Source organism: Bubalus bubalis, chromosome 2 (genome assembly GCF_019923935.1).
Source record: "Bubalus bubalis isolate 160015118507 breed Murrah chromosome 2, NDDB_SH_1, whole genome shotgun sequence".
Taxonomy (NCBI): Eukaryota; Metazoa; Chordata; class Mammalia; order Artiodactyla; family Bovidae; genus Bubalus; species Bubalus bubalis.
In genome coordinates this window covers 87,138,960-87,165,550 of record NC_059158.1, presented here as the reverse complement: position 1 = coordinate 87,165,550, position 26,591 = coordinate 87,138,960, and the positions used below count along the sequence as shown (strand labels likewise).

Genomic DNA, 26,591 nt, shown 5'->3' with positions numbered 1-26,591 from the left:
TTGCTCTCTCAACACCTAGCAGGGGAGCTAGGTAAAACGTTATTGTTGATAATTACTTGGAGAAATGTAAATACATGATTTCTTAAGTTTTGTAAATTAAATTGGGCTTAAAATAGATGGTTTCGCTATTAGGGAAATGTTTGTTTTCCTTGAAATTCAATCTTCGCAAATTGCTAAAGACAAGGTGAGTAGACTGCACTATGGAAAAGAACATCAGACCGACCGATTTCCACTATTTTCACACGTCTCCCTTTTCTCTCTTGCTTCTCAGATAACCACGTTAAGTTTAGTTCAACTGAACCTTTTCGTTTTGACGTAGGGCCGCGATGAACACCGAAACGAAGGGAGTTCTGGACTTCGCATTCCTACACTTCCATTTCCTATTAAGTCACCTCCCAGGGTGCGTAGGCCAGCGGCTCGGATCTCGGCGCTGGCCGAGCGCGGAGAAGCCGGGAAGGCAGACGTGAAGGCGGAGCAGCGAGGATGTCCGGCGCTAACTTCCGCCTCGCCGTCCAAGCCTGGAGTCAAGAAGCTGGCCCGCTCCGTCTGTCGCGGGCGCTACTCCTGGGACGCCTGCCCGACTCCCGAGTCGTCTCCAATTGGCCGTCGGAGGAACGGAAGCCGAAGAGGAGCAGTGAACCCGGAAGTGCTTCGCAGCAGAGGCCCGGGCAACTCTTTTGAATGGAATCGGGCTGATTCATCGCCGGTTTGCCGAGCCAGAGCCGGGCCCAGTTCGAGCTGCTGCTGTCGCTGTCGCCGCCGCCGCGTCATCGCTCCTGGAAGACTAGGGTCCAGACCGCGACCTCCCGCTCTGCCCGCCTTCAGGTAAGCCTGTGAAGGCAGGCCTTGGACGTCCGCGGAGGCAGCCGCGCTAGGCCTCTGCTAGCCCCGTGCTTTCCTGAGTCACGTTGCCCAGCCGAGTTGCCACGGCCCCGGGCGGTGAGGGTGGAGTCCAGGTTCCTTCGTCCTTCTCTCTGGCTTCCCGGGTCTCTGATTAAGTTAGGTCTGGATGTAGTTTCCTTCCGGGCGTTTCTGCTCCGCTGAATTCACCACACTGGGAACCTCTCCTCCCTATACAGGGAGAATCCTTGGTTTTGGCCACTGTTCCGGTTCTGTTCTAAGTTACCCCTGTGTTAAAAAACTTCCCACCAGACAGGAAACAAGGGCGAGAGAATAAAATGAACTGTACCGTTGAGTGCATGTTTGCTTTATCACTTCTCCTAAAGATAGGCCTTGACCCATTTTCTTTTAGTTTTAAGTTTTTATCTCCCTTCAAAAAAACCAAAACCCAGAGGTGCACCGGTTTTAACCTTGAAACTCTTAAAAACAAAGTGCGATTATTTCTGCTGTCTTTGAACTTACTTTCAGTTTGTCCTAATTGAGTAGTTGTTGATGAGTTGATTGCATTTCTTGTTTTCGGTAAAACTCAATTTTCCTGGGAACAATACATTGTGTCAGTCAAGGAAGAAAAATGTAAACTTCTTGAAAAAGTTTGAAAACAAATCCAGTGCTCGAAGGAAAAATTCTTGAATTTAAAATGGTTGGTGAAAGATTGGTAAAAGATTTAATGGGAAAGGCAAGGAAGAGGTTTTAAAAGTGAACAAGAAATGTACTTTTAGGGTGAAGATTATTTTTTTCCATTGCCCATAAAATTACTTAGTGCTGCTGACTTGATGTTTGTGAGTAAGCAAGAAGACAGCCAGTGATAATGATGAAATAACAGAAAAAGAACTGAATACAGTTCTAGTGCAGATGATTAATATAATAGTAGCCTTCTAGTGTCCTATAAAACTACCAACTGGTTCATTTAAAGTTTAAACTGGGTATGTTTTAAACATACAAACTTAAGTGGGTTATTGTGCATTTGAAGAGATTAAGATAATGTGGTGGCTGAGAATTAACTACAGGATGCATTTAGTGAAGTGGTATTTCGTGAAAAACCTGAATACTGTCTTGATTTTGTTTTAGAACAAAGTTACATGTGGCCAACAGGAGAAAGTTCTGAAGTCATGATCTTTCAATATAGCCCCACCTGTTGCGTTTGGGAGGCTTTTTTCCTCCTAGGATGCTTGATAAATATTATATTGTTGTTCTAATTGAAAAGGTGAATTTTTAACCTGCCCAACTTTAATTTACTTTTATACCTGTCTGTAAATCTTGTGTTTAATATCTAGTTTCAGAACCCTTGTTTGAAAATCAGTAACACAAAGCGGTTGTGCTTAAAATTTGTTTTTAGTTTTATAGCAATGTTTGTTTCCTTAGTTGTTGTCCACCTGTGAAAGCCTTACCTAAACACTTATGATTATAACTCGTGAACTTGTCTTATAACCAGTTTGTTGCACTCATTTGACACTCATTATGTTTTATGATATTTTGGTGTCCCCGTCTGTAAAGTGAGAATTGGGTTAAATAATCTCTTCTGGCTCTAAGAGAATACTAATAACAGTTACTGGGTATCTGTGAATGTCTCAGGCACTGTGTTAGGTGCTTGTATTTTTTTTTCTTACAGCAGACTTGCAAGAAAGATACCACTCTCATTTTAAGATGAGGTCTAGACTCTAGATCTAGAGTCGAGAAGAAAGGAACTTGTTCACATCATATAGAGAGAGGGTAGGTGAAGACGCCAGTATTCAAATCTAGGTCTGATTTCCTCTAGAGCCTTTCCAGCTGAGTCTTTTCACTTTATGCTTTTTTCTTGGGTTTGTATCATTCCTCTCAGGTAGATGGTAAATTCTTTTGGTGAAAGTCACTAAATTCCTTAGTGACTCTGTTTCTGTATCATCTTATGTACAACAATCACGAAGCCCTTATTTGTTAGTCAGTAAGTTGTGTCCCACTTTTTGTAGCCTGCCAGGCTCCTCTGTCTGTGGGATTTCCCTGGAGTGGGTTGCCATTTCCTTCTCCGGGGGATCTTCCCGACCCAGGGACTGAACCTCGGGTCTCATGCATTGGCAGACAAATTCTTTATCTCTGAGTCACCAGGGAAGCCCTATATACTAGGAACTATTTAATAAATGCTTTGTTTTAGTGCTGTAATTAGGAGATAGCACAAGATATTTTCAATAATTCTATCCTTACTGTTCTAAATGGGGGGGTGAGAATCTTGCTTTCCAAATCTTATTTATATAATTAAATTTAATGTTGACTGTTTCTATTTCTTTCACTGAAGAAAGTGAGAGAAAGAAATTCCTAATTACTTTCCACAAATCAGAGAGTAGAGGAATTAGAAATACAGTGAGATCACAGAGTAAAGAATTTATCATCAGTCTGAGAATAGTATATAAGTGCAGCGTGGGTTGAGAAGTAAAAATGAAAAAATGAGCTGGAAAACAGAAGAAAAACTCGAACAGATAAGAGATTCATGATTTTGTTAGCTCAGTTTGGGAGATGAAAAAGTGGAAAATCATTAGGATATTGAAAGTACTGATACTTATTTTGTACTGTTTTTTACCAGAGTTCTAGACATTATATATGACACGTTAGGCATAAACACTTTATTCATATTATCTGATAATATTTTAGCTAATAATATCATGAACGAGCTCTTGAGTCCTTTTCTTTTTGATAGATGTAAAAACTTAGTTTTGATCCATAAACATTTTGCATTGCTTTAATTCTGAGTATTTGAAATATTCTTTTTTTGTAAGTATTCTTTTATGTTCTAGTGTAGCAACTTAAATTTTATGAACCCCTTTGCTAAGTTCTGCAAAAAACAAGTCCCTCCTCTTCAGTGTGATTGATTCATTTTTTACTGTGAAATATGCCCAGTGTTTTGATAGTCACTAAATGTCAAACTCTTTGGGAAGAAGAACCTGTGTTGAATGAGTACTAGCTATGCTCATAGGATGAGCAGCTGGTGACAGCAGCTAGCATTCATTGTTTACTTCCTATGTGCCAAGCATTATTAAATGTTGTTTTTGTTCATTGTCTTCTTTAATATTCTAAACAATTCTGTGAGAGAGATATTATCATTATCCCCATTTTACAGATGAGAAAACTGAGCCTGAGAGAGGTAACTGGCCCAGGGACACAGAGCTAAAATGTTTTGGAACCAGGATTTGAATCCTGGCACTGAGACTCTAGACTCTTAAGCTCTTAACCTTAATATACCAAGAAAAACAGTCATCACTATTTACCACCTGGGTCCAGTAGATCTTTTAAAATTTCTTACACCTTTAAGTCAGTTTTTGAATAATTTATAGAAGTAAAAATAAAGGAATAGTAAAAAAAAAAAAGTATATTTAGAAATGTTAATGAAATTTAAACATAGCACATGCAAATTTTTGTTCTGTATTTTCCTGGTTTTGAAGGTATATGTACCAGAAATGGATAACATCATTTAAATGTAATTAGCTGTTCATCATCTATCATACACGAACCTACATGTTTTTAATAACGTCTCTTAAGAGGCCCTAGCTTATCTTCTGGTTCTACTTGTACTTGCAATACTTTGTGTGTGTATGTGTATTAAAATATGCATGTAATAAAATTTACCATTTTAACCTTTGTTAGGCCTACAGTTCAGTGGCATTTAAGTACATTCACATTGTGCGATCATCACTACCATCCATCCCTAGAACTCTTTCTTCTTCCCTGATGCAATAATTTTTAATTGTCTAAGATAGTTTTTAAAGTAAGCTTGTAGTTTTGCTGAAGCAGGGATAGCCATCATCTTTGCTCATAAAACATTCTTACTTTTAGATTTATGAACACCGGTTAGTCCAGTGATTTTTTTTTTAAATTTGTGTTCTTTCCTTTTACTCACCCTGGTGTACACTTCAGAATTGTCCACATTTGAACTATATCAGCATCATAAATAATAACACAATATGTCACCTCTTCTGCAAAACAGGTTCTTGTTGTCAAAGTGTGTAAAGAGTCCTTCTTGTTGAGTACTAACTGGATATTCCATATTTCCTTTTTGATCTTAGAAATTCATTGTCCAACTCATTGATCCTTTAAAAAATAATTTTTTAGGTAAAATTCACGTAGCACAAAATTAACTTAAAACTTTTTTTTTAGTTATTTCTTTTTTTTAATTCACATATAGTTGATTTGTACCAATCGGCTAAATAGCAAAGTGACTCAGTTAATCACATACATGCATTCTTATATTCTTTTCAAAATTAGCCATTTTAAAGTGAACAGTTTAATATCATTTCAGTTCAGTTCAGTCTCTCAGTCGTGTCCGACTTTTTGCGATCCCATGAACCGCAGCACGTGAGGCCTCCCTGTCCATCACCAACTCCCAAGAGTTCTCCCAAACTCATGTCCATTGAGTTGGTGATATCGTCCAACCATCTCATCCCTGTCATCCCCTTCTCCTCCTGCCCTCAATCTTTCCCAGCATCAGGGTCTTTTCAAATGAGTCAGCTCTTCGCATCAGGTGGCCAGAGTATTAGAGTTTTAGCTTCAACATCAGTCCTTCCAATGAACACCCAGGACTGATCTCCTTTAAGATGGACTGGTTGGATCTCCTTGCAGTCCAAGGGACTCTCAAGAGTCTTCTCCAACACCACAGGTCAAAAGCATCAATTCTGCGCTCAGCTTTCTTTTTAGTCCAACTCTCACATCCATACATGACTACTGGAAAAACCATAGCCTTGACTAGATGGACCTTTGTTGACAAAGTAATGTCTCTGCTTTTTAATGTGCTGTCTAGGTTTGTCATAACTTTCCTTCCAAGGAGTAGGCGTCTTTTAATTTCATGGCTGTAGTCACCACCTGCAGTGATTTTGGAGCCCCCCAAAATAAAGTCAGCCGCTGTTTCCACTGTTTCCTCATCTCTTTGCCCTGAAGTGTTGGGACCAGATGCCATGATCTTAGTTTTCTGAATGTTGAGCTTTAAGCCAACTTTTTCACTCTCTTCTTTCGCTTTCATCAAGAGGCTCTTTAGTTCTTCTTCGCTTTCTGCCATAAGGGTGGTGTCATCTGTGTATCTGAGGTTATTGATATTTCTCCTAGCAGTCTTGATTCCAGCTTGTGCTTCTTCCAGCCCAGCATTTTGCATGATGTACTCTGCATATAAGTTAAATAAGCAGGGTGACAGTATACAGCCTTGATGTACGCCTTTATTGATTTGGAACCAGTCTGTTGTTCCATGTCCAATTCTAACTGTTGCTTCCTGATCTGCATACAGATTTCTCAAGAGGCAGGTCAGGTGGTCTGGTATTCCCATCTCTTTCAGAGTTTTCCACATTTTATTGTGATCCACACAGTCAAAGGCTTTGGCATAGTCAGTAAAGCAGATATAGATGTTTTTCTGAAACTCTCTTGCTTTTTCGATGATCCAGCGGATGTTGGCAATTTGATCTCTGGTTTCTCTGCCTTTTCTAAAAGTAGTTTGAACATCTGGAAGTTCACAGTTCACATATTGCTGAAGCCTGGTGTGGAGAATTTTGAGCATTACTTTACTAGCATGTAAGATGAGTGCAATTGTGCAGTAGTTTGAGCATTCTTTGGCATTGCCTTTCTTTGGGATTGGAATGAAAACTGACCTTTTCCAATCATTTAGTAGATTCATAATATTGTACAACTACTCTCTCTATATATTAATAGTTCTGAAACATTTCCATTCTTCTGAAGTAAAATCCCCTATCCACTAGTTTCTCCATTTTATTCCTTTCCCTAGCCCCTGGCAATACCAGTCTGCATTTTGTCTCTATGGATTTATATATTTTGGATATTTCATATAAATGGAATCATTCAATAATGACCTTTTGCACATGACTTCTTTCAAAGAGCATGTTTTGAGATTCATCCACTCTGTAACATTTATCAATATCTAATACCTTTTTATAGTTGAATAATATTCCATATGTTCCACTGTATGTATATATAGAATTTGTTTGTCTTTTCCTCCTTTTATGAACATTTGGGCTGTCTCCACCTTTTGGCTGTTGTGAATAGCGATGGTATAAACATGCATGTATATGGACTTGTTTTGAATCCCTGTTTTCAGTTCTTTTGGATGTGTACCTGGGAGTACAATTTCTGGGTCCTGTGGTAATTCTGTGTTGAACTTTTTGAAGAACTCCAAGTGTTTCCAACACTCATTGGATTTTAAGTTTTAGAAAATTATCTAGGATATTGTCAGTGGTTTGAGATGTTGTTGATATCAGGGTGATTTTACCTGAATGATTTTACCCTTCCAGGGGACATTTGGCAATGTGTGGAGACATTTTTTTTTTAAAGTATAGTTGATTTGCAGTATTGTGTTAGTTTCAGGTGTATAGCAAAGTGATTCAAAGTTTTATATATATATATACACACACACACACACACATATATTAATTATTTCCATTATATGGTATTACAAGATACTGAACATTTTTCACCATGTTATACCACAAATCCTTGTTTCTTATCTATTTTCTGAATAGTAGTTTATACTGTTAATCCCATCCTCCTAGTTTATCCCTTCCTCACCCCTTTCCCCTTTGGTGATTGTGTTTCTTTTCTATGTCTGTGAGTTTGTTTTTGTTTTGCATATAGAGTTATTTGTATTATTTTTTTTAGATTCCACATAAAAGTGATATAATTTTTATCCTCTCTGTTTGACTTTGCTTAGTATGAAAATCTCTGGGTCCATTTATGTTGCTGCAAATGGCAATGGTTCATTCTATTTTTTATGGCTGAGTAATATTCCTGTGTGTGTGTGTGAAATATTCTTGAACTAGTCATCTGTTGATGGGCACTTGGGTTGCCGCCATGTCTTGACTTTTGTAAATAGTGCAGCTATAAACATTGGGATCGGAGAAGGCAATGGCACCCCACTCCAGTACTCTTGCCTGGAAAATCCCATGGACGGAGGAGCCTGGTAGACTGCAGTCCATGGGGTTGCTAGGAGTCGGACATGACTGTATAACTTTCAAGTAGACAACCTGAGCGACTTCCCTTTCACTTTTCACTTTCATGCATTGGAGAAGGAAATGGCAAGCCACTCCAGTGTTCTTGCCTGGAGAATCCCAGGGACGGGGGAGCCTGGTGGGCTGCCGTCTCGGGTCACACAGAGTTGGACACGACTGAAGGGACTTAGCAAACATTGGGATACATGTATCTTTTCTAATTGTCATCTTTTCCAGATATATGCCCAGGAGTGGGATTGCTGGATCATATGGTAGTTCTATTTTTAGTTTTTAAAGAAACCTCCATATTGTTTTTCGTTATAGCTGCACCGGTTTACATCCCCACCAACCGGGCAGGAAGGTTCCCTTTTTTGGAGACAGTTGTGATGATCACAGCTGTACTTGCTATAGGATCTAGTGGGTAGAGGCCAGGGATGCTGCTAAACATCCTGTAATGCACACGACAGCCCTCTCCAACAGAAAAATTACTTGGTTCTGAGTGTCAGTAGTGCCAGAGAAACCTTGGCTTATGTCAACTGTATTGTCATCATTAGAGTGCTGTTACTTTTTCTTGTTTTTAACGTTCACCTGGTGATTCTCTAATAATTGTGCAACTTTTTCTCTGTCAGTTCTCTCTTTGCTGTTAGGGGAGGAGTATGTGGGATTCTGAAGTACTTGTTCAATGAAAGCTAACAAAAAAGACTACAAAGATGGTATCTCAAGTGTTTTGTATCTTTTTGAAAGATGAAGCAGGGCTTTGGGCAGCACCATAAAAACCGAAAGATGATGCAGTGGCTATAATGTATTTCCCTGTTGCATTATTTAGGGTGATTACTTCACTATTGCATTATTTGGGGTAATCTTGCATTTTCTTTTTAGTTTAGTCTTCTTTGGCATAGTTGAGAATAATTGATTAGGACATGTCAGAGTAATTCCTAGGATAATGAAATAACAAACTTTAAAGATACAGGGAAATTAACCACTAAGATTCCATAATATATTACAGATTTCTAATAATGTGCAATGAACCTATATGGTAATTTAGTTCTATTTAAAAATGAATAAATCTTTGTTCTTTAAAACTCCTCTAGAAAGACTGAAAGTCATGAGATAGCAATCTTTATGTATAATTAGAACAGCTCAAAAAAAACTTTAGGAACAAAATTTGGATACAGGGGTAATCACTATGCTCTGTAACTCCCTTGGGTGGTATTTCATTCTGTACTCTCAGGAAATGATAATTAAAGAAATCAATTTTGATTTCTATTTTGTTTTTAGAAATTTTGCTTGATATATTTCCCTCCTTAGTTCTCAAAATAATTATATCTTATTTAATTAATTTTTTTTTTTGTAGGAGAGAGAGAGGGGGGAAAAAAAAAGCCTTGGGAAAAATTATACCTGCCAGTATTAACAAGAGAATTCTTGAATTAAGAAATTTTTCAAACTCAGCAAATTGAAGCTTAACACCACAAGAGCTGTAGCTACTGACCAGGTAAGAATTAAGAATGTATTTTACTTTTATTTATTCTTTCAGGATATTCTTATAACAATATTGTGAAAATGTGTTACTTTAAACACAGATCAAAAGCCCAGATTTAAGAGCTCCTGAAAGTCACAAGTAGCATTTTTGTTCTTGTCTGCTTTCTATAAACTTCTTAAAAGTAGTGTAATTTAGAATACTTATCAGTATATTTCATTTCCAAATGTTGGTTTTTTATTAAACCTTATTATCTTATCTTAAATGTTTTAGTTTGCTAAATATTTTTTTCTGTTTGCTGAGACATCTCATTTTGCTAAAAACACGAGTTTGACCTGCCAGATTTTCTATCCCTCTGCTCCCCACATAGCTCATGTATATTCACAGCATCTGGAGTCTGTGTAAAGTCATCAGAAACAACACAGGGGGAATAGATAAACTGAACACAGCTGGGAATTTACTTTGGCTTGGAATATATAAAATGTCTAAAATTTTTTTCCCCCGTTTGTTCTTTATGTTAGTAAGCTTGCACTGATCCAAAAGAATTTTTTTTTCTTGGAATAATATCTTGTAGAGGAATAAGTGTCTTTTATATTTTAAATACACAGGACTTTATTTTGTTTTGTTTTCAGTCAACAGCCTTTAAAAAGTACTGTGTATTGAATGCCATGTTTGAGTTATGGAATTTTAATGAGAATTTAATGGAGAATTATTTGTAAATGTTGCTGTTAGGAGGGTTAGTTAATATTGTGAAGTGGAAATTTTGTTTAGACTATCAAGTTTTCTTATGTCCCTTTTCGTTTTTTAAAGAGAGTTTATCTATTATCGGTCTCATAAACTTGTGGCGTGAAGGATGCCAGACCCAAAACATATTATTTTGTTTATATAAAATTCAAAAACCCTGAGAAGCTATGCTGTTAGACCTTGGAATTCTACCTTTGTAGGGTGTTGGAGACTAGGAAGGGAGCATAAAAGATTCTTAAGTGCTGGTAAGGTTCTCTTTCTTCATCTAGGTGGTGATTATGGTGGTATGTTCACTTTGTACAGATTCCATGGTTGTATCATTTGGGCAGTTTTCTAAATTAGGATTTGAATGAAGTTTGCAGTATTAACAATGTTAAATATTCACAGGATTAAATTGTTAGCAGTATTCAACAAACATAATTAGGCAACAGTGTAATGATTATAAGTTAGTAGAGTCAGTAAAGCTGTTCTAACTAGTAAAACAACTTGGACAAGTGACAAAATTAATCTGTTAGTGTTTATTTAGTTTCAAATATAATTTGTAGTAATGCCATTTTCTAGAGCACACATGTAGGAAGAAGAGGAATTTTAAGGCATAGTAGCAGTTTTCAAGTAGAAAGCATTGCTTCATTATTAGGTTTATTTAGTTGTACTAATATTAATTTTTATAATTGATTACTCCTTTTTGTGTATTTGTGGCCATATTAGTACCCTTGCTATTTTTTCCTTTGATTTCTTCTGTGAAATTTTTGAGCTTATAAGAGTATCTTCTGTAGTTACTCCAGAGATTAAAAAAAATCAGATCGAAACTTCAAAGTTAATCTTCTTTGTATTGATTTACTCTAAAATTGAGACCAGCAGCCGAATTTCCTTAGTGAAAATGGTGTATATATTCACAGTATCTGAAATAATGCAAACTATCTGTGTGGATTCTAGAACACTATCCTAATGCACTTAATGTTTACTTTATAATATTTTGTTTAGTATAATGAGTGCGTTTTAAAGCCTTTGATGCTAATTCAGAGATCCATAATCTGCTCACAATGTCTTTCACATGTAGTTTTGATGATAACTGACAAGCTGTAAGTTAATTAGCACAGAACTTACTAATGAGGATGTTAAAATTTAATTTAAAAGTGAGGATTTTTATTTGTACACTCTGGACAAATTGAAGGAAATTCAATCATACATACGATAAGCATTTCAGGCACTTTTTCCTCATTCAGGTACTTTATTAGATAACAATAAGAAAATATAATTAACTTAATGATAGCAAAGTTTTGAAAGTATGCTAAGATTGCTTGTCTTTAAAACTGGGGATAACCCAAAACCAAAGCAGTAAAATAAGGTCTGTTAATTAGCATGGAAGACAGCTTCTTGAATTAATATGTGGTGTTAATTAACAGGAAGTTTGATGTTGTGTTGTAATTACCACCAATATTTTTGACATACTGAGTGACTGAAGGTGAATTACATAGATAGCAATTGAGTAAACACTTTTGTGCTTAGGATCATTTTTCTTTGTTTCTGTTTTCTAGAAATATGGACAGACTTCTTAGACTTGGAGGAGGTATGCCTGGACTGGGCCAGGTTAGTATATGGACTAAGTATTTCTTTGTGTGTTAATTACAAGCCTTTGACTAGTTATCCAAACAGAAAGAAATCACTCCCAAGAAATTCTCCTCATAGATAACCTTATGGTAAGAAGCTTCCCTTACTGCTTGTTGTTGTATACCAACACTAAATAACTTGTGAGAGTATGTTCTATTATCTTAATTTAATTTTCTCCTAGGAATAAGAATTTTCTCTGCTTTGATTTAAACTTTTGAGATATGCAAGATAATCAAAGTTGCCTTTTGGTTAAAAAAAGAGAGACTCATAATATGGTATTTCTGGGTTTACAGTGTAGACTTTAAAAGTAACACATGAAAAAGTAAACATTGCATACTATTCGCAAGATCCAGAAAACCCATAGAATGTCTGTATGGACAATCTTAACATTGATAAATTCCTTCTAGTAATTATATGGATGAATAAGTAATATCTCTTTTTCCTTTAAATTTGATATATATAATTTCTTTCACATGCTTATTAAAATTACATTAATTTTCAGTTATTTTTAATATTATCATTTATTTTGTTCTGTATAGTTGAGGCAAATGGCCTCCAGATAGATTTCTATCTTAGGATATTCTGTCTGCTTTCAGCTGAAGAAGAAATTTCTGCCTTTTTTGAATTCTACAGTGATTGTCTTCCCAATCTTCCAGTCACAAAAAAGATGACTATGTGAGACTTTTATGTAATATATTATTTTATGTCAACATTTTGGGAGTATTTTTCTAACCCACCTTTAGAACCCTTTTAGTGATCAGCTTTCCCATATTTCCATATCACTATCAGTGACTTTGTCTTCCTTGATTCATAGTAGTCTAATATTTTGTGTGGGAAATAGTTGTGTTTGAGATTTCATGAAATTTTCAATGTTTCTTAGGCACTTGTACAAGAATTCTGTGTTAGGCCCGTTGTGCTTGATGACTAATAAACTTTTTCCTTTTAGGATGTTGAAATCATTTTATGATTCTGTATCACATCTTTGCATAGACCATTTGTTAGTTTTGACTATTTCTCATGTTCCTTTTCTATAAGCATGTTTCTTTATGATTCTTCATTTTTCTAAAATCTTTGTAATACGTTTGCTTAAGAGGTCTAAGTTTCTCTGAACTTGGCCCCTAAAGCTGCTTTCATACTTTTGCAAACATTATAGATAGCTTCTAGAATTTTCTGCTTCATTCTAAAATCAGCAATAATATTGTTTAGGTATATAAAAGTGTCAAAAGTGAACTGAGGTGGTGCATAGATACTTCACATTTACCTGCAAATTACAGGTAAAGATATTACTTTACTGGAATTCTTAAGAGAAGTTGCCTCAGATTTAAATACCAAAATAACTTTTCCCTTAAGTAGTAGATACAGTAAATTATATATCCATGCCAGAAATCCATGCCTGGGAATTACTGGACATGAAATGATGGTTTGACTGACCACAAATTGATTTACATCATACCTCAGTGACCACTGCAAACCTTTGCATTGAGTGGAAAACTAAGTGTTGGTTCAGTAACCTGGCCTTGGTTTTGGATAATTTCATCGGCACGTGTTCCTCCTCAATTTGTATTCTTATTTGAACTTAAAAATATGTTGTCTGAGAATCTGTTACTTAATGTGTTTCATTTTTCTGATTAGATGACAGACTTTCAAAAGAATGATATATGGGGTTCTTATTTCTGTGATAACCTTGTTTACCAAATACTAGGTGTTCAATAATTATATTTTTTCTTAAAATTTTATTATGCTCTTGTTCTAGACTAAATTGACAAACAGATATGATGTTACTTCTATACAATGAAATGTGTATTATTTTGTAATAAGGAGTAAAAAAGTTAAGTGTATTGTTTATTAAAAAAATTTTTTTTGGCTGTGCATCCATGGCATACAGGATCTTAGTTCTTTGACCAGGGATCAAGCCCATGCCTCTGCAGTGGAAGCAGGGAGTCTTAACCACTGGAGTGCCATGGAAGTCCCAAGTGTATTATTTAGTTTTAATTAAAAAGTCAAAGATCTTTGGATTGATAATAGCTATTTCCATTTGATAACGCGTAGCAGCCAGTAAAAGTAGAAAAGGAGATATAATTTGTTTTATCCCTCCAAAAATAGTGGGAAATGTTACTATCTTACCATATAGTGGAAAAGTCAGAATTTCTTCATAAATAGGGGCAGATTACTTGCTGTTAACTTTTCAGTGGCCCTTTTAAAACATTGAAATTGTAGCAGAATAAAGTTTTCTATCCATCCTACTGACTCAGCTTTCTTTGACTAGAAATGACTTTTCTCTTTTCCATGGCTAATCCTTTCACTTATTCTCTGATCCCATCCTGTCTTGAAACCTTACTCATCTCCACTGACCTTTTTCTCTGTTACGGATATTTAAATGTCCTATATCCCCCCAAAACTTCATTGCATCCTGCCATTTAACATTTCATTTCCAGAATTCTGTAATAATAGCTGAGACTCACATATTCTACCTCCTTACTTCCATTGACTGATGAGATTATATTCTGGCCTCCTCCATTACTGTACTAGAATTGTTCAAATTGTCAAGTCTATTGGCTCACTTTTAGTTCTCTTTTCACTGTTTTAATATATCACATTGTTCACAGTGTCTTTCTTGAATCTTTCTTCCATTAGCTTTATCCTGTTACTTTTTCCTAGTTCTTTATTATGGTATGTGTACCCTATAAGACAACTTAAAAGTTTTTTTTTAATATTACATTTTTAAATGTTATTATTTGAATCAGATCAGATCAGATCAGTCGCTCAGTTGTGTCCGACTCTTTTTGCAACCCCATGAATCGCAGCACTCCAGGCCTCCCTGTCCATCACCAACTCCCGGAGTTCACTCAGACTCACGTCCATAGAGTCAGTGATGCCATCCAGCCATCTCATTCTCTGTCGTCCCCTCCTCCTCCTGCCCCCAATCCCTCCCAGCATCAGAATCTTTTCCAATGAGTCAACTCTTTGCATGAGGTGGCCAAAGTTCTGGAGTTCTGGAGTTTCAGCTTTAGCATCATTCCTTCCAAAGAAATCCCAGGGCTGATCTCCTTCAGAATGGACTGGTTGGATCTCCTTGCAGTCCAAGGGACTCTCAAGAGTCTCCTCCAACACCACAGTTCAAAAGCATCAATTCTTCGGCCTCAGCCTTCTTCACAGTCCAACTCTCACATCCATACATGACCACAGGAAAATCCATAGCCTTGACTAGACGAACCTTTGTTGGCAAAGTAATGTCTCTGCTTTTGAATATGCTATCTAGGTTGGTCATAACTTTCCTTCCAAGGAGTAAGCGTCTTTTAATTTCATGGCTGCAGTCACCATCTGTAGTGATTTTGGAGCCCAGAAAAATAAAGTCTGACTCTGTTTCCACTGTTTCCCCATCTATTTCCCATGAAGTGATGGGACCGGATGCCATGATCTTCATTTTCTGAATGTTGAGCTTTAAGTCAACTTTTTCACTCTCCACTTTCACCTTCATCAAGAGGCTTTTGAGTTCCTCTTCACTTTCTGCCATAAGGGTGGTGTCATCTGAGGTTATTGATAGTTCTCCTGGCAATCTTGATTCCAGCTTGTGTTTCTTCCAGTCCAGCGTTTCTCATGATGTACTCTGCATAGAAGTTAAATAAACAGGGTGACAATATACAGCCTTGACGTACTCCCTTTCCTATTTGGAAGCAGTCGGTTGTTCCATGTCCAGTTCTAACTTCCTGACCTGCTTCCTGACCTGCCAAATTCAGACTGAAATTGAAGAAAGTAGGGAAAACCACTAGACCATTAAGGTATGACCTAAATCAAATCCCTTATGATTATACAGTGGAAGTGAGAAATAGATTTAAGGGCCTAGATCTGATAGATAGAGTGCCTGATGAGCTATGGAATGAGGTTCGTGACATTGTACAGGAGACAGGGATCAAGACCATTCCCATGGAAAAGAAATGCAAAAAAGCAAAATGGCTGTCTGGGGAGGCCTTACAAATAGCTGTGAAAAGAAGAGAACCAAAAAGCAAAGGAGAAAAGGAAAGATATAAACATCTGAATGCAGAGTTCCAAAGAATAGCAAGAAGAGATAAGAAAGCCTTCTTCAGCGATCAATACAAAGAAATAGAGGAAAACAAGAGAATGGGAAAGACTAGAGATCTCTTCAAGAAAATTAGAGATACCAAGGGAACATTTCATGCAAAGATGGGCTCAATAAAGGACAGAAATGGTATGGACCTCATAGAAGCAGAAGATATTAAGAAGAGATGGCAAGAATACACAGAAGAACTGTACAAAAAAGATCTTTATGACCCAGATAATCACAGTGGTGTGATCACTGACTTAGAGCCAGACATCCTGGAATGTGAAGTCAAGTGGGCCTTAGAAAGCATCACTACGCACAAAGCTAGTGGAGGTGATGGAATTCCAGTTGAGCTGTTCCAGGTCCTGAAAGATGATGCTGTGAAAGTGCTGCACTCAATATGCCAGCAAATTTGGAAAACTCAGCACTGGCCACAGGACTGGAAAAGGTCAGTTTTCATTCCAATCCCAAAGAAAGGCAATGCCAAAGAATGCTCAAACTACCGCACAATTGCACTCATCTCACGTGCTAGTAAGATAATGCTTAAAATTCTCCAAGCCAGGCTTCAGCAATATGTAAACTGTGAACTTCCTGATGTTCAAGCTGGTTTTAGAAAAGGCAGAGGAACCAGAGATCAAATTGCCAGCATCCGCTGGATCATGGAAAAAGCAAGAGAGTTCCAGAAAAACATCTATTTCTGCTTTATTGACTATGCCAAAGCCTTTGGCTGTGTGGATCACAATAAACTGTGGAAATTATTTGAATAGTAGCAGCCTAAAATCATTAAATCTGTCCATAATACCCTACTTCAGTATAACTTATCAGTAGTGCAGCAAAAACAGATGTTTTATTAGAACTATTACAATTTGTAAATGAATAGCTTTTTGTTTCAAATATGTTTTTATTTACTTTGCTACAGTGCTTATGAACTTGAAATTACTGAAAGATGTGAGATGATTTTATTAAAAGCATTTATTGCTCTCATTAGATGGCTTGATTGTCTTTATAACTATCCCAACCTAGGTCTTGGCAACTAAGCTATTTCCAATAGCAGTCAAGACTAAACCCAAGAGATGGGCATAGCCAAAGCATAGTTGCAGTCTCTAAAAGTTTCTTTTAAAATAATTTAATAATAGTTACTTTATTTTATTTATTTATATTTTGGCCTTGCCACGTGGCTTACAGATCTTAGATCTCTGATGGGGAATCGAACTCGTGTTTCCTGAAGTGGAAGCTGAGTCCTAACCGCTGGACCACCAGGGAATTCCATCCACAAGTTTAGGGACTTCCCTTCTGATCTAGTGGTTAAGACTGCACTCCCAATGCAAGGGGTCCTGGGTTCAATCCCTGTTCAGGAAACTAGATCCCACATGCCTCAGCTAAGTGTTCATCTCACAACTGAAAGATTCTACATGCCACAGCTGAGACCTGGTACAGCCTAATAAATACATATTAAAACAAATTTAAATAGAAGTTTTAGTTTAAGTCTCGTGGTCAATTTTAACTTTAGAAATAGTTGAGATAAGCTTAAAAGTGAATGAAACTGGAGTAAAATGTCAGTGGCATTATCTTGTATTTGAATTCTTTAGACCAGTGTTCTGAATTTTTTAATATTGTTGGTTGTTATGCTATAGGGAATACCAAGGTAAACAAGAATATCATTATTTAGTCTAGGGACCTAACAATCTGGTAGACATACAGCAGTTATGTTTTAAGGGCCTGGCACATATTAACTACTTCTAATTAGCAAATGTTAGTGCTTTTTATAAATAATGTGATTTTTATAGGATATGGTATTTAATTTTTTACACAAAAAGGGAAAGTGAGACTGAATTGAGGAAATGATGCTTGGACTAAATTTTGGATTATATCCAAGACATAATGAGAAAAGCCAGGAGAATAGGTGATATGAGGGGAAATAATGGAAAAGGAAGCTGGTAAGGGAGTTTGGAGTAGATTAGATATAGGCATTCTAACAGGTATTGAATGCCATTCTTAGTGATTTTTACTTTTTCTCCAATTGTTGTACTTTGATGAAGACTTTTTATTTTTTTATCAGAGTTGTGAGATAATTACACCGGTGTTTTTGAAAAGTAATTCTAGTGGTAGTTTGGAGGAAAGATTTTAAAGGTAAAGTCATCAATTATATGAAATATTTTTGACTTTTAACCTTCTAGGAACATAGTAGGTTTATGCCTTTCCATCATTTTTGAACTTAGCCTGCTTGTGATTTTGCTTCGGCTGGTGGAGTTTGACTTGGAAATTGACAGGTCACGTTTAGACAGAAACTTTAAGAATCAGTGTGTGATTTGCCTGCCCTGGTAACCCAGGAAGTATGGAAATGGAAGCTCTCTGAATGGAATCTCTCTGAGAGAGAGAGAGAGAGAGAGACATAACAATCTATAAGTCAGAAATCCTATGATTTTTGTGTGATATTCCTGAATTTTTTTTAGTCTCTAGTTTTTAAGAAACATGATATAGGCCAAACTAAAAACATATGTTTTACCTGTAAGTTACCAGATTGTATCTAACACTGACTTCAGTAACTTCTGATGCAAAAATAAGGGAATATACTATAGGGGGGGTGGTCAGAAAAAGCTTTCTGATAGTGGTGAGATGTAAGGTACATTTTGAAGGATTATTCCAGGTGACTAGACTTAAAAAAAAATATGATCTGTTTTATTTGTTATAACTCCCAAATCCACAGTGTATGGATTTTGTATTTAAAACCAATAACTATTTTTTGGTTTCTGTTATGAGTCTTGGAGTAGAAATGTTTTTTCAATTATTTATCTTACAGGTTTTAATGTAACATTTTATAGAAGGTATTAATTTAATATAGTAATGGGGGAAATGACTGGAATAAATGCAGAAGTAACACCATTTTCATGAATGATGAGTTTCAGTATCACATGCCAGTTCTCTCCAGTTAATCATAAATTCAGTGCAGTTCCAATAAAAATACTAACCAGAATTTTCATGGAATTAGAAAACTGATTATAAAATTTATATAGGAGGAAAAAAAAAACCCCAAGAATAGCAAAGAGATTCTTAGAAAGGAAAAAGAAATTTTGTTTCACCAAATATCAAAATATATTTTAATACTGTGTGACCCAAGTAGTGTTTTATTGGAATAGAGATAGGTGGTGGTGGTTGTTCAATCACCAAGTTATGTCCGATTCTTTGCAACTCCATGGACTGTAGCACGCCGGTCTTCCCTCTCCCTCACCATCTCCTGGAGTTTGCCCAAGATAGAGATAGGTGGATTGGTATAATCAAATAGAAAGTTCAGAGATAGACTCATGTATATATGGAAACTTGATTTATAGTAGAGATGGTATTAAAAATTAGTGGGGAAAGAGAGGCCTAATCATTAAATGATGCTGAAGTAGGTGGCTTTCTTTATGGGAAGGAGAACTAATACTAAATACCTACCTAATTCTGTACACAAAAATCTATAGCAAATGGATTAAAGATCTGCTTATGAAAATTAAAGTTTATAATTTTGGAAGACATACCTATTAAGATAGTTATCCAGAAAATGTAGCAAATAAGCAACTCTTAGTGAGAGTATAGAGAAACCCTTGTGCATTGCTGGTAGGAATGTAAAATTGTGTGACCTCTGTGGAAAATGATATGGTGGTTCCTCAAAAAATTAAATAGAATTATATGATCCAGCAATTCCATATCTGGGTATATAACCCAAATAATTGAAATTAGGGGCTCAAATAGATATTTGTACAGCCACTTTATAGCAGCAGCATTTGTAATAGCCAAAAGGTAGAAGCAGCTTGTATTTATTGATGGCTTAGTGGATAAACAAAATGTGGTATATTAATACTGTGGATTATTATTCAACCTAAAAAGTGCTGACACATGCCTCAACATGGGTGAACCTTGAAGATATTATTCTGAATGAAATTAACCAGTCACAAAAGGACAAATATTTTATGATTTTGCTTAAATGAGTTACTAGTCTGATACATAGAGACAAAAAGTAGGATGGTGGTTGCCAGGAGTTGGGGGTTGTAGTGGAATGAAGAGTTGGTGTTTAGTGGTACAGAGTTTCAGGTTGGGAAGACGGAAGCTCTGTAGACCGTGGTGGTGATTGTACTGCTGCTGCTGCTGCTGAGTCACTTCAGTCGTGTCCGACTCTGTGCGACCCCATAGACGGCAGCCCACAAGACTCCCCCATCCCTGGGATTCTCCAGGCAAGAATACTGGAGTGGGGTGCTACTTCCTTCTCCAATGCATGAAAGTGAAAAGTGAAAGTGAAGACGCTCAGTCATGTCTGACTCTTAGTGACCCCATGGACTGCAGCCTACCAGGCTCCTCCGTCCATGGGATTTTCCAGGCAAGAGTACTAGAGTAGGTTGCCATTGCTTTCTCCAATGATTGTACAACAGTGTGAATGTACTTAATGCCATGAAATTGTTCACTTAACAATGGTTAAAATGGTAAATTTTATGTTATGAAAATAAAAAAGTGTTGGATTAATTTTTTAAAAACAAACAGTTGTTGTGAAGTGTTAATGAAGACTTAGGAAGCAACAATTCTTATGGAAGCCTTTTTCCTTAGGGTTGGTCTGGGTGTGACAGTTTGGATTATCGAAAAATTGCAAAGTATTTAAGTGTCAAAATGCATTACGATGGACTATTATATAGCAGTTAAAGTGAACTAGGTTCTATATCTCAGTATGCATAATACAAACATATTAAGAGAAAATTTCAGGTTGTAGGTGTATATATATACTATGAAAGCATTAATGCTAATTCTTAAAACAGAATAACTTTTTTTAAAGGTAAAAGTAATACAAGTTCTAAAGCATCTCTGTTCAATAGAACTTGATGCTGTGAAGGAAGTGTTCTGTATGTGCTAATACAATAGCTATTAGCCATATGTGGCTATTATTAAGGACTTCACAGGTGGCACTAGTGGTAAAGAACCACCTGGCAATGCAGGAGATGTAAGAGTTGCAGGTTCGATCCCTGAGTTGGGAAGATCCCCTGGAGGAGGGCACGGCAACCCACTCCAGTATTCTTACTTAGAGAATTCCATGGATAGAGGAGCCTGGAAGGCTGTGGTCCCCAGGGTTGCAAAGAGCAGACATGACTGAAGTGACTTAGCATGCACACACAGCTATTATTAAGCCTTTGAAATGTGACTGCAACAACTGAATTTTTAATTTTACTGAATTTTAATTCACTTAAATTCCACAGCTTCATGTTGAGTCCACGATATGTACCAGTATGACTTGAAGAACTGAATTTTTAATTCTACTTGAATTTGAGTAAGCACATATAGCTAGTGGCTACCATGTTGTATACCACAGGTCTGAATAACCCACATCAAGTTCACGAGAAGGGAGGGAGACAAAAGGAATTTCCACTTCATAAATAGTGTTCTCTCTTTTTAATAAGAACAACAATAAAGAAAAAGAACAGCTCAGTGAATAACATTAAATAAGATTTTCCTTTAGTTAAACTTCTTTTAAAAGCTGCCAAGTAAAACAAAATCAGAATTTTAATTTTATTTTCATGCCTTACTTAGATGTTCCATATTCTCTCTTAATCTTGGAGTTGAAGAGGGTAACACTTTAGAGGTTGCCAGAGACAAGATCATGTAGGGCCTTGTAGGAAATTCTCTTCCAAGTGACTTGGGAAGTTGTTAGAGGTGTCTAAGCACAGGAGTTTTGCTCATCATACTTCCATTTTTAAAGAACCGGGATACTCTTGCAGATGAGACTTAAGGCAGGAATGAAAGCAGAGACAAGAAGCTACTATACTGTTTTGAAATAAATTACAGATTATGATGTTTTATTTTTATTGTGTATTTACTAGAGGGATTCTGGTGTGGCTTCAGCCAGCGTAGATTAATGTGTACAGTTGATGTTTACACCTGTTTTCACATTTGAAACAAAACTTTTGTTTATTGCTGGTGCAGTAGCTTGAAAATGAGCAGGTGTTTACAAAAGGCTTTTTATGAGTTCTTTATGTTCCTGAGCTCTTTAACCTGTCTGTATTGACAGTTTTTATATACCGATGGATGTTTCTGGTTACGTTTTTTCCCCATTTGATTCTTTGAGTATCTTTCCTGATGTGATCCTCTGAACATTTACAAAGAGCCTTTCTAAACATCAATAGATTAATTTGGTCATTTTTCTTCCTATTAAGAAGTAGGTAAGAAGCGACTTAGCAGCAGCAGCAGCAGCAAAGTGTGAAAGTGTTAGTCACTCGTCATATCTGACTCTTTGTGACCCAATGGACTGTAGCCCACCAGGCTCCTCTGTCCATGGAATTCTCCAGGCAAGAATACTGGAATGGGTTGCCATGTCCTTCTTCAGCGGAGCTTCCTGACCCAGGGATTGAACCTAGGTCTCTCACATTGCAGACAGATTCTTTACTGTTTGAGCTAAAGGGTCAAGAAATTTGAATTGTCTTATTTCTTTGCTTAACTACAAATAAATAGTGATTTTGCTTTAGAAACAAAGTAAAAATACAAAACGCATGTAATTCTTTTCATTTGCTGCTCTTGATGTAATAATTTTATTATTTAAAAAGTATAGTTCCTAATTATTTTATTCATGTACTTGAGCTGATGTTTCTACTGTAGAAAATTAAGAAAGAGGTCAGGTCAAAAGTAAGCTAATTAGAACATACTCTTTTTAGATGTCGTAATGTAATTCTTCTGCACAGGTATTAAACCCTATGAAAAATGTGATGCTCCTGAGAAGTCTCAAATCGGTTCTTGGGTGTTCTCAAGTAAAAGGGAAGCAAATTTCTGGTAGTGGCACTGTGGTTAATCTGTGTTGTTTTGTTTGAACTTTCTAGTTGTGACTGGTCTTTCAAGGGGAAAGGTCTTTGACATTTGTGAATGTTAAATTTCTATTTTAACATGAAATTACCATAAATGACTTTGCTTGAATTCTTTAGAACATAAGGAGAGCAGTGATGTGTTTTTCAATTACAGTGAAATTGTCTTCCAGAATTGATCACATTCTGATGAAATAAAAAGTCAAAATTCTGAGGAAAAAACAAAATGTTAAGATTTTAAAGTCAAGGATATGATGGATCCATGACAACTGATTCTGCTTTTGGTAGAAAGGGTATATGGAGTGAGAAATAAGATACTTTTGTCTAGTATAGGAAACTAAGATATTATAATAATATCTTAATATTCCAAATGTGTGGGATGTTATGATCATAAAAATTCAATTTATATCTTTTCCTTCCTTACCCTCAACATCATTTTACATGTTTGGTTTACTGGTCACTTTGCTCATTTGGTACACTGATCTTCGGGCTTCCAATCTTAAACCTGCCTAACATGATTTCTAATTTTTTAGTTCATATTATCATTTGGACAGTTCTTTAGGTATCATGCTAACTTAAAATCTGGACAGTCATGGCCAGTGTTCTATCCCACAACATATGTTCAAGGTGGTTCTTCATGAGTTATTATCTGGGTTGAGCATCCTGGAAGTATGCCCCCAAGAGCAGGGCGATGGTCTCTACCGGGCAGCCTCCCAGTGCTGCTTTTCAGACTGTTGTCAGTGATTTCACAGGCCCTTCCCAGGAGACTGAATGAATGCCTGTGTTGGGCACAATGGGAAGGCTTAGGGACAATAAAAAGTTAAGTGATAGGGATAATTGTACTTTTCTCTGTTTCATTGTATATATACATTTCCTCTCTTTTTACTTGATTACATTCTTACCTGCCTGTGGTATCTCTCTGTTAACTGTCAGTTCTTTGTAGTGTTCTAAACACAAGAACCTGAGTAATTAGAAGCAAAATGCTTATCAAAAGTAGACAATACAGTAACATATAATTTTGGAAAAACACCCCTTTCTGTTTTATAGTAAAGATGTTCTTTTACTTCATGGGAAATTATTGTTTTATTACCTAGAAAAATACTTTTTGTTACTATTATATTGCTCTGTCTCTATAAGGAGATAATTGTGATTTTACTTCAGTTTGTAACTCATTCCAGAGTTTCTGGCTACGATTGCCTTCCCCCTTGCAGGTTCTGAGTACTATATGCATTTCCTAGTTTCTGCTTTATAGATAGAAACTGAGGTCTTCAAATATTTTATAGCTCAGTCTTTCTACAAGATTCTTCCTTGGGGCTTTCGTTGGGGTCTGAAAATTGTAGGAATACAGGGAGATAGCCAGATTATCTGAATAGGGAATGTACATTTCAGTGGGATTTGGAGCAAATGTATGGACCTGTAAAGAGAATGCACATATTTTGACAGTTGTGTCAGGATTCTTCTCTGGAATTTATAGAAGTAGGATGGAAAAAGGGATGAGAGCTAAATGGACGAATGCTGAGGGCTTGCATGATTTAATGTGAGTGTTGTGTGTGTATAATCTCCTCATTTAATCCTCAAAAGCAGTCCTCTATGGATAGGGATAATTATTTCCATATTATTGGGCCAAGTCATGGAACTAACAGGAAGTGGAGCTAGAGTTGGAACACACGTCTTTCTGAGGCCAAAGCCTGTTCTGCATCAACACCGTGACATTAGGTAGATAATATCTGTGATGTTAGATACTTGCTTCATATAACATTAGGCTACTTGCTTCATAAATTAGAAAGCCTTAGCAGTCTGGAATTTTTATTGGGCAAAATGTAGGTGAAGAGAAGATGCCTGCTTTACAATTTTTTTAGGAAAACTAAAATATTTGAGAGGATTTCTCTTTATGATGACGTTTGTTAAATGGCTATGTTTTTAAAATATTTAAGGAATGAATAACCATTTTATTCATTTTAATCCTTATGACTGTATATCTTGACACTGATAAAAGACCGAGGAAACAAACAGTACAACTTTTTAAAGAAGGTTTACGTTTCTTACTCCTTTTAGTTTATAAAACATTTTCCTTACTGTTCAGAAACTGATTAGTACTCTAAGCTAGTTGTCAAAGTGTGTGGTTTCATTAAAAATTTTATTTTGGGAAAGAGGTTTCTATTAAGCTAATTTGAATGACCAATCTTGTTGTACCTTGACTTGTGATAATGAAAGAAGAGGTACAGAGAGCTGCTTTATTTGAATAATAGACTTGCCAATTAGCCATCAAGTGCTTCCATCTGTGAAATTGTTGATCAGATGGGTTAGCTGGGATGTTTCCAGACTAGGGCATCATAAATGGCACTTGAAAACTGTCACTTTGATGATGAGGTTTCAAGTATTACACTGCTTGATGCTGTGGAACCTTTTTTTCCCTTTGCAGTTCCATGTTTTTTTAGAACATACTGATCCCACTTATGAATTCTGTGGCATCAAGAGAACTTGGGAGACCTGCCACTGATGTAAAGTTCTGCTTAATCTGCTGCTCTGGCCTGTGCTGAGATTAAACCAGAGTATTAACAGCTTCTTTCATGGCCTTCACAGTAATGCTGGTTGGTGATCTGACTGGCACAGGCAGGCGGTGCTCATTGCCTGTGGGCCATGGAACTGGCACATGTTGACAAGTTTCTTTGCACTTTTCCATTAATATAAACTCATTTCCAGATGTTTACTCCCCTAAGTAAATGTATAGTAGTCCAAGGCCACATTAAGTGTTTCTATGTAGGAATCATATGAAGTGAATTTAACATTTGTCCTATATATTTTTAAAGGATTTAACTTACATATTGATAATTATTATATTTAAAAATTTAATAATAACTTGGAAATATAAATTTCTGGAAATAATTGTCATGTATCCTTCTTTACAATGCTGTGTCTTCCTTGCTTGGTCTTATATTTTATAGGATGTTTTCATTAGTAAGTTGACCTCCTTGAATGCTTGTGGATATGATTAGCTGTTGAAGTCCCTAAATGTTTTTCCTGTCTCGTAGGACTGTGTCTTGCTTTTCTTTCCCTATAAACCCAGATTGCTGAAATTTGGGCAGACTTCCTGGTCACCAGTCTGTGTGAGGACAAATTTATGCCCTTTTCCCTTTGTGGACACCAGCTTGCCCTTCTGTTTACCCTGGCACAGATCTCTGACCTGCCTAAACTCATTGTGAAAGGCAGTATGTTTTGGGCAATGATGAAAGGCATGCTCTGGAACGAGGCTAGATCCAACAATGGCTGAGCTCTATGGAAGAGGAAGAGAGTAAGTACACCCATGGCAGATTTGATGTATGGCAAAACCAATACAATATTGTAAAGTAATTAGCCTTCAATTAGAATAAATTTATATTAAAAATAAATAATTTCCAAGTTAAAAAAAAAACTCTTTGCTACTTTGAAAAAAAAAAGAATGCTGTGTCAGTGTGCAGGAAAGTGGATGGTTTGGGATCTTGTTCCTATTTATTTTTCTTCCAGGGTAGATTTTCATATATTTGAATCATCCCCAGGTCCTTCAGCTTCCCTGAGTTGATCCTCTGTCTCCTAATGAGAGAAAAGTATCAATTCTAATGTTTGGTTGTTTGTTACTTGGGAGTATCTCACCACTGTGCCTTTTTGTTCTCAAAGGTTTGACTACTCCCTCTCCTAGGCAAAAATGTCCAGTAGTAAGTGAATAACATTGATTAGGCAACAGGTCAGGAAATTGAGGCATGTAAATAATTCAATTGTTCAGTGTGCTGTGTCATTTGAAGAAATACAACATTTGAGGGGAAAAGTGACTTCAAAGCAGAACCGAGACTGTTGCTGTTAAGTGCTCTTCTATAGAGCTTTAAACTGAAGTATAAGAAGAGAAGAGAGATGACAGTATTACCTGTGCCTTTCTTCCCCAAAGAATAGAACTTTCTCTTGTGCCTTTTGACCATAGTTACTTTTTCATACCTTGTAAGCATTTTTTCCCTGGTGTTTTTTTCTGTCCCTGTTCCTTAATTCCTCAGAAATAGCAGCTCTCTAAT

General features: G+C 36.5%; 1 protein-coding gene across 5 annotated transcripts in view; it reads left to right on the top strand.

The window, feature by feature from the left end:
• The first annotated feature begins 487 nt into the window (after positions 1 to 487).
• PSMD14 (proteasome 26S subunit, non-ATPase 14) overlaps positions 488 to 26,591 on the top strand; it is a 110,322-nt gene continuing 84,218 nt past the window's right edge. Inside the window, exons 1-4 of one of the 5 annotated variants that reach the window (XM_006074293.4) lie at positions 494 to 825; positions 2,510 to 2,610; positions 9,202 to 9,339; positions 11,607 to 11,658. In XM_006074293.4, the coding sequence (XP_006074355.1) occupies positions 11,611 to 11,658 (48 nt within the window). In that variant the 5' untranslated portion in view covers positions 494 to 825; positions 2,510 to 2,610; positions 9,202 to 9,339; positions 11,607 to 11,610. Of the gene's footprint in view, positions 826 to 2,509; positions 2,611 to 9,201; positions 9,340 to 11,606; positions 11,659 to 26,591 lie in introns of all 5 variants that reach the window. The other 4 variants (XM_044934737.2, XM_044934740.2, XM_006074292.4 and 1 more) reach the window with 4 other exon arrangements.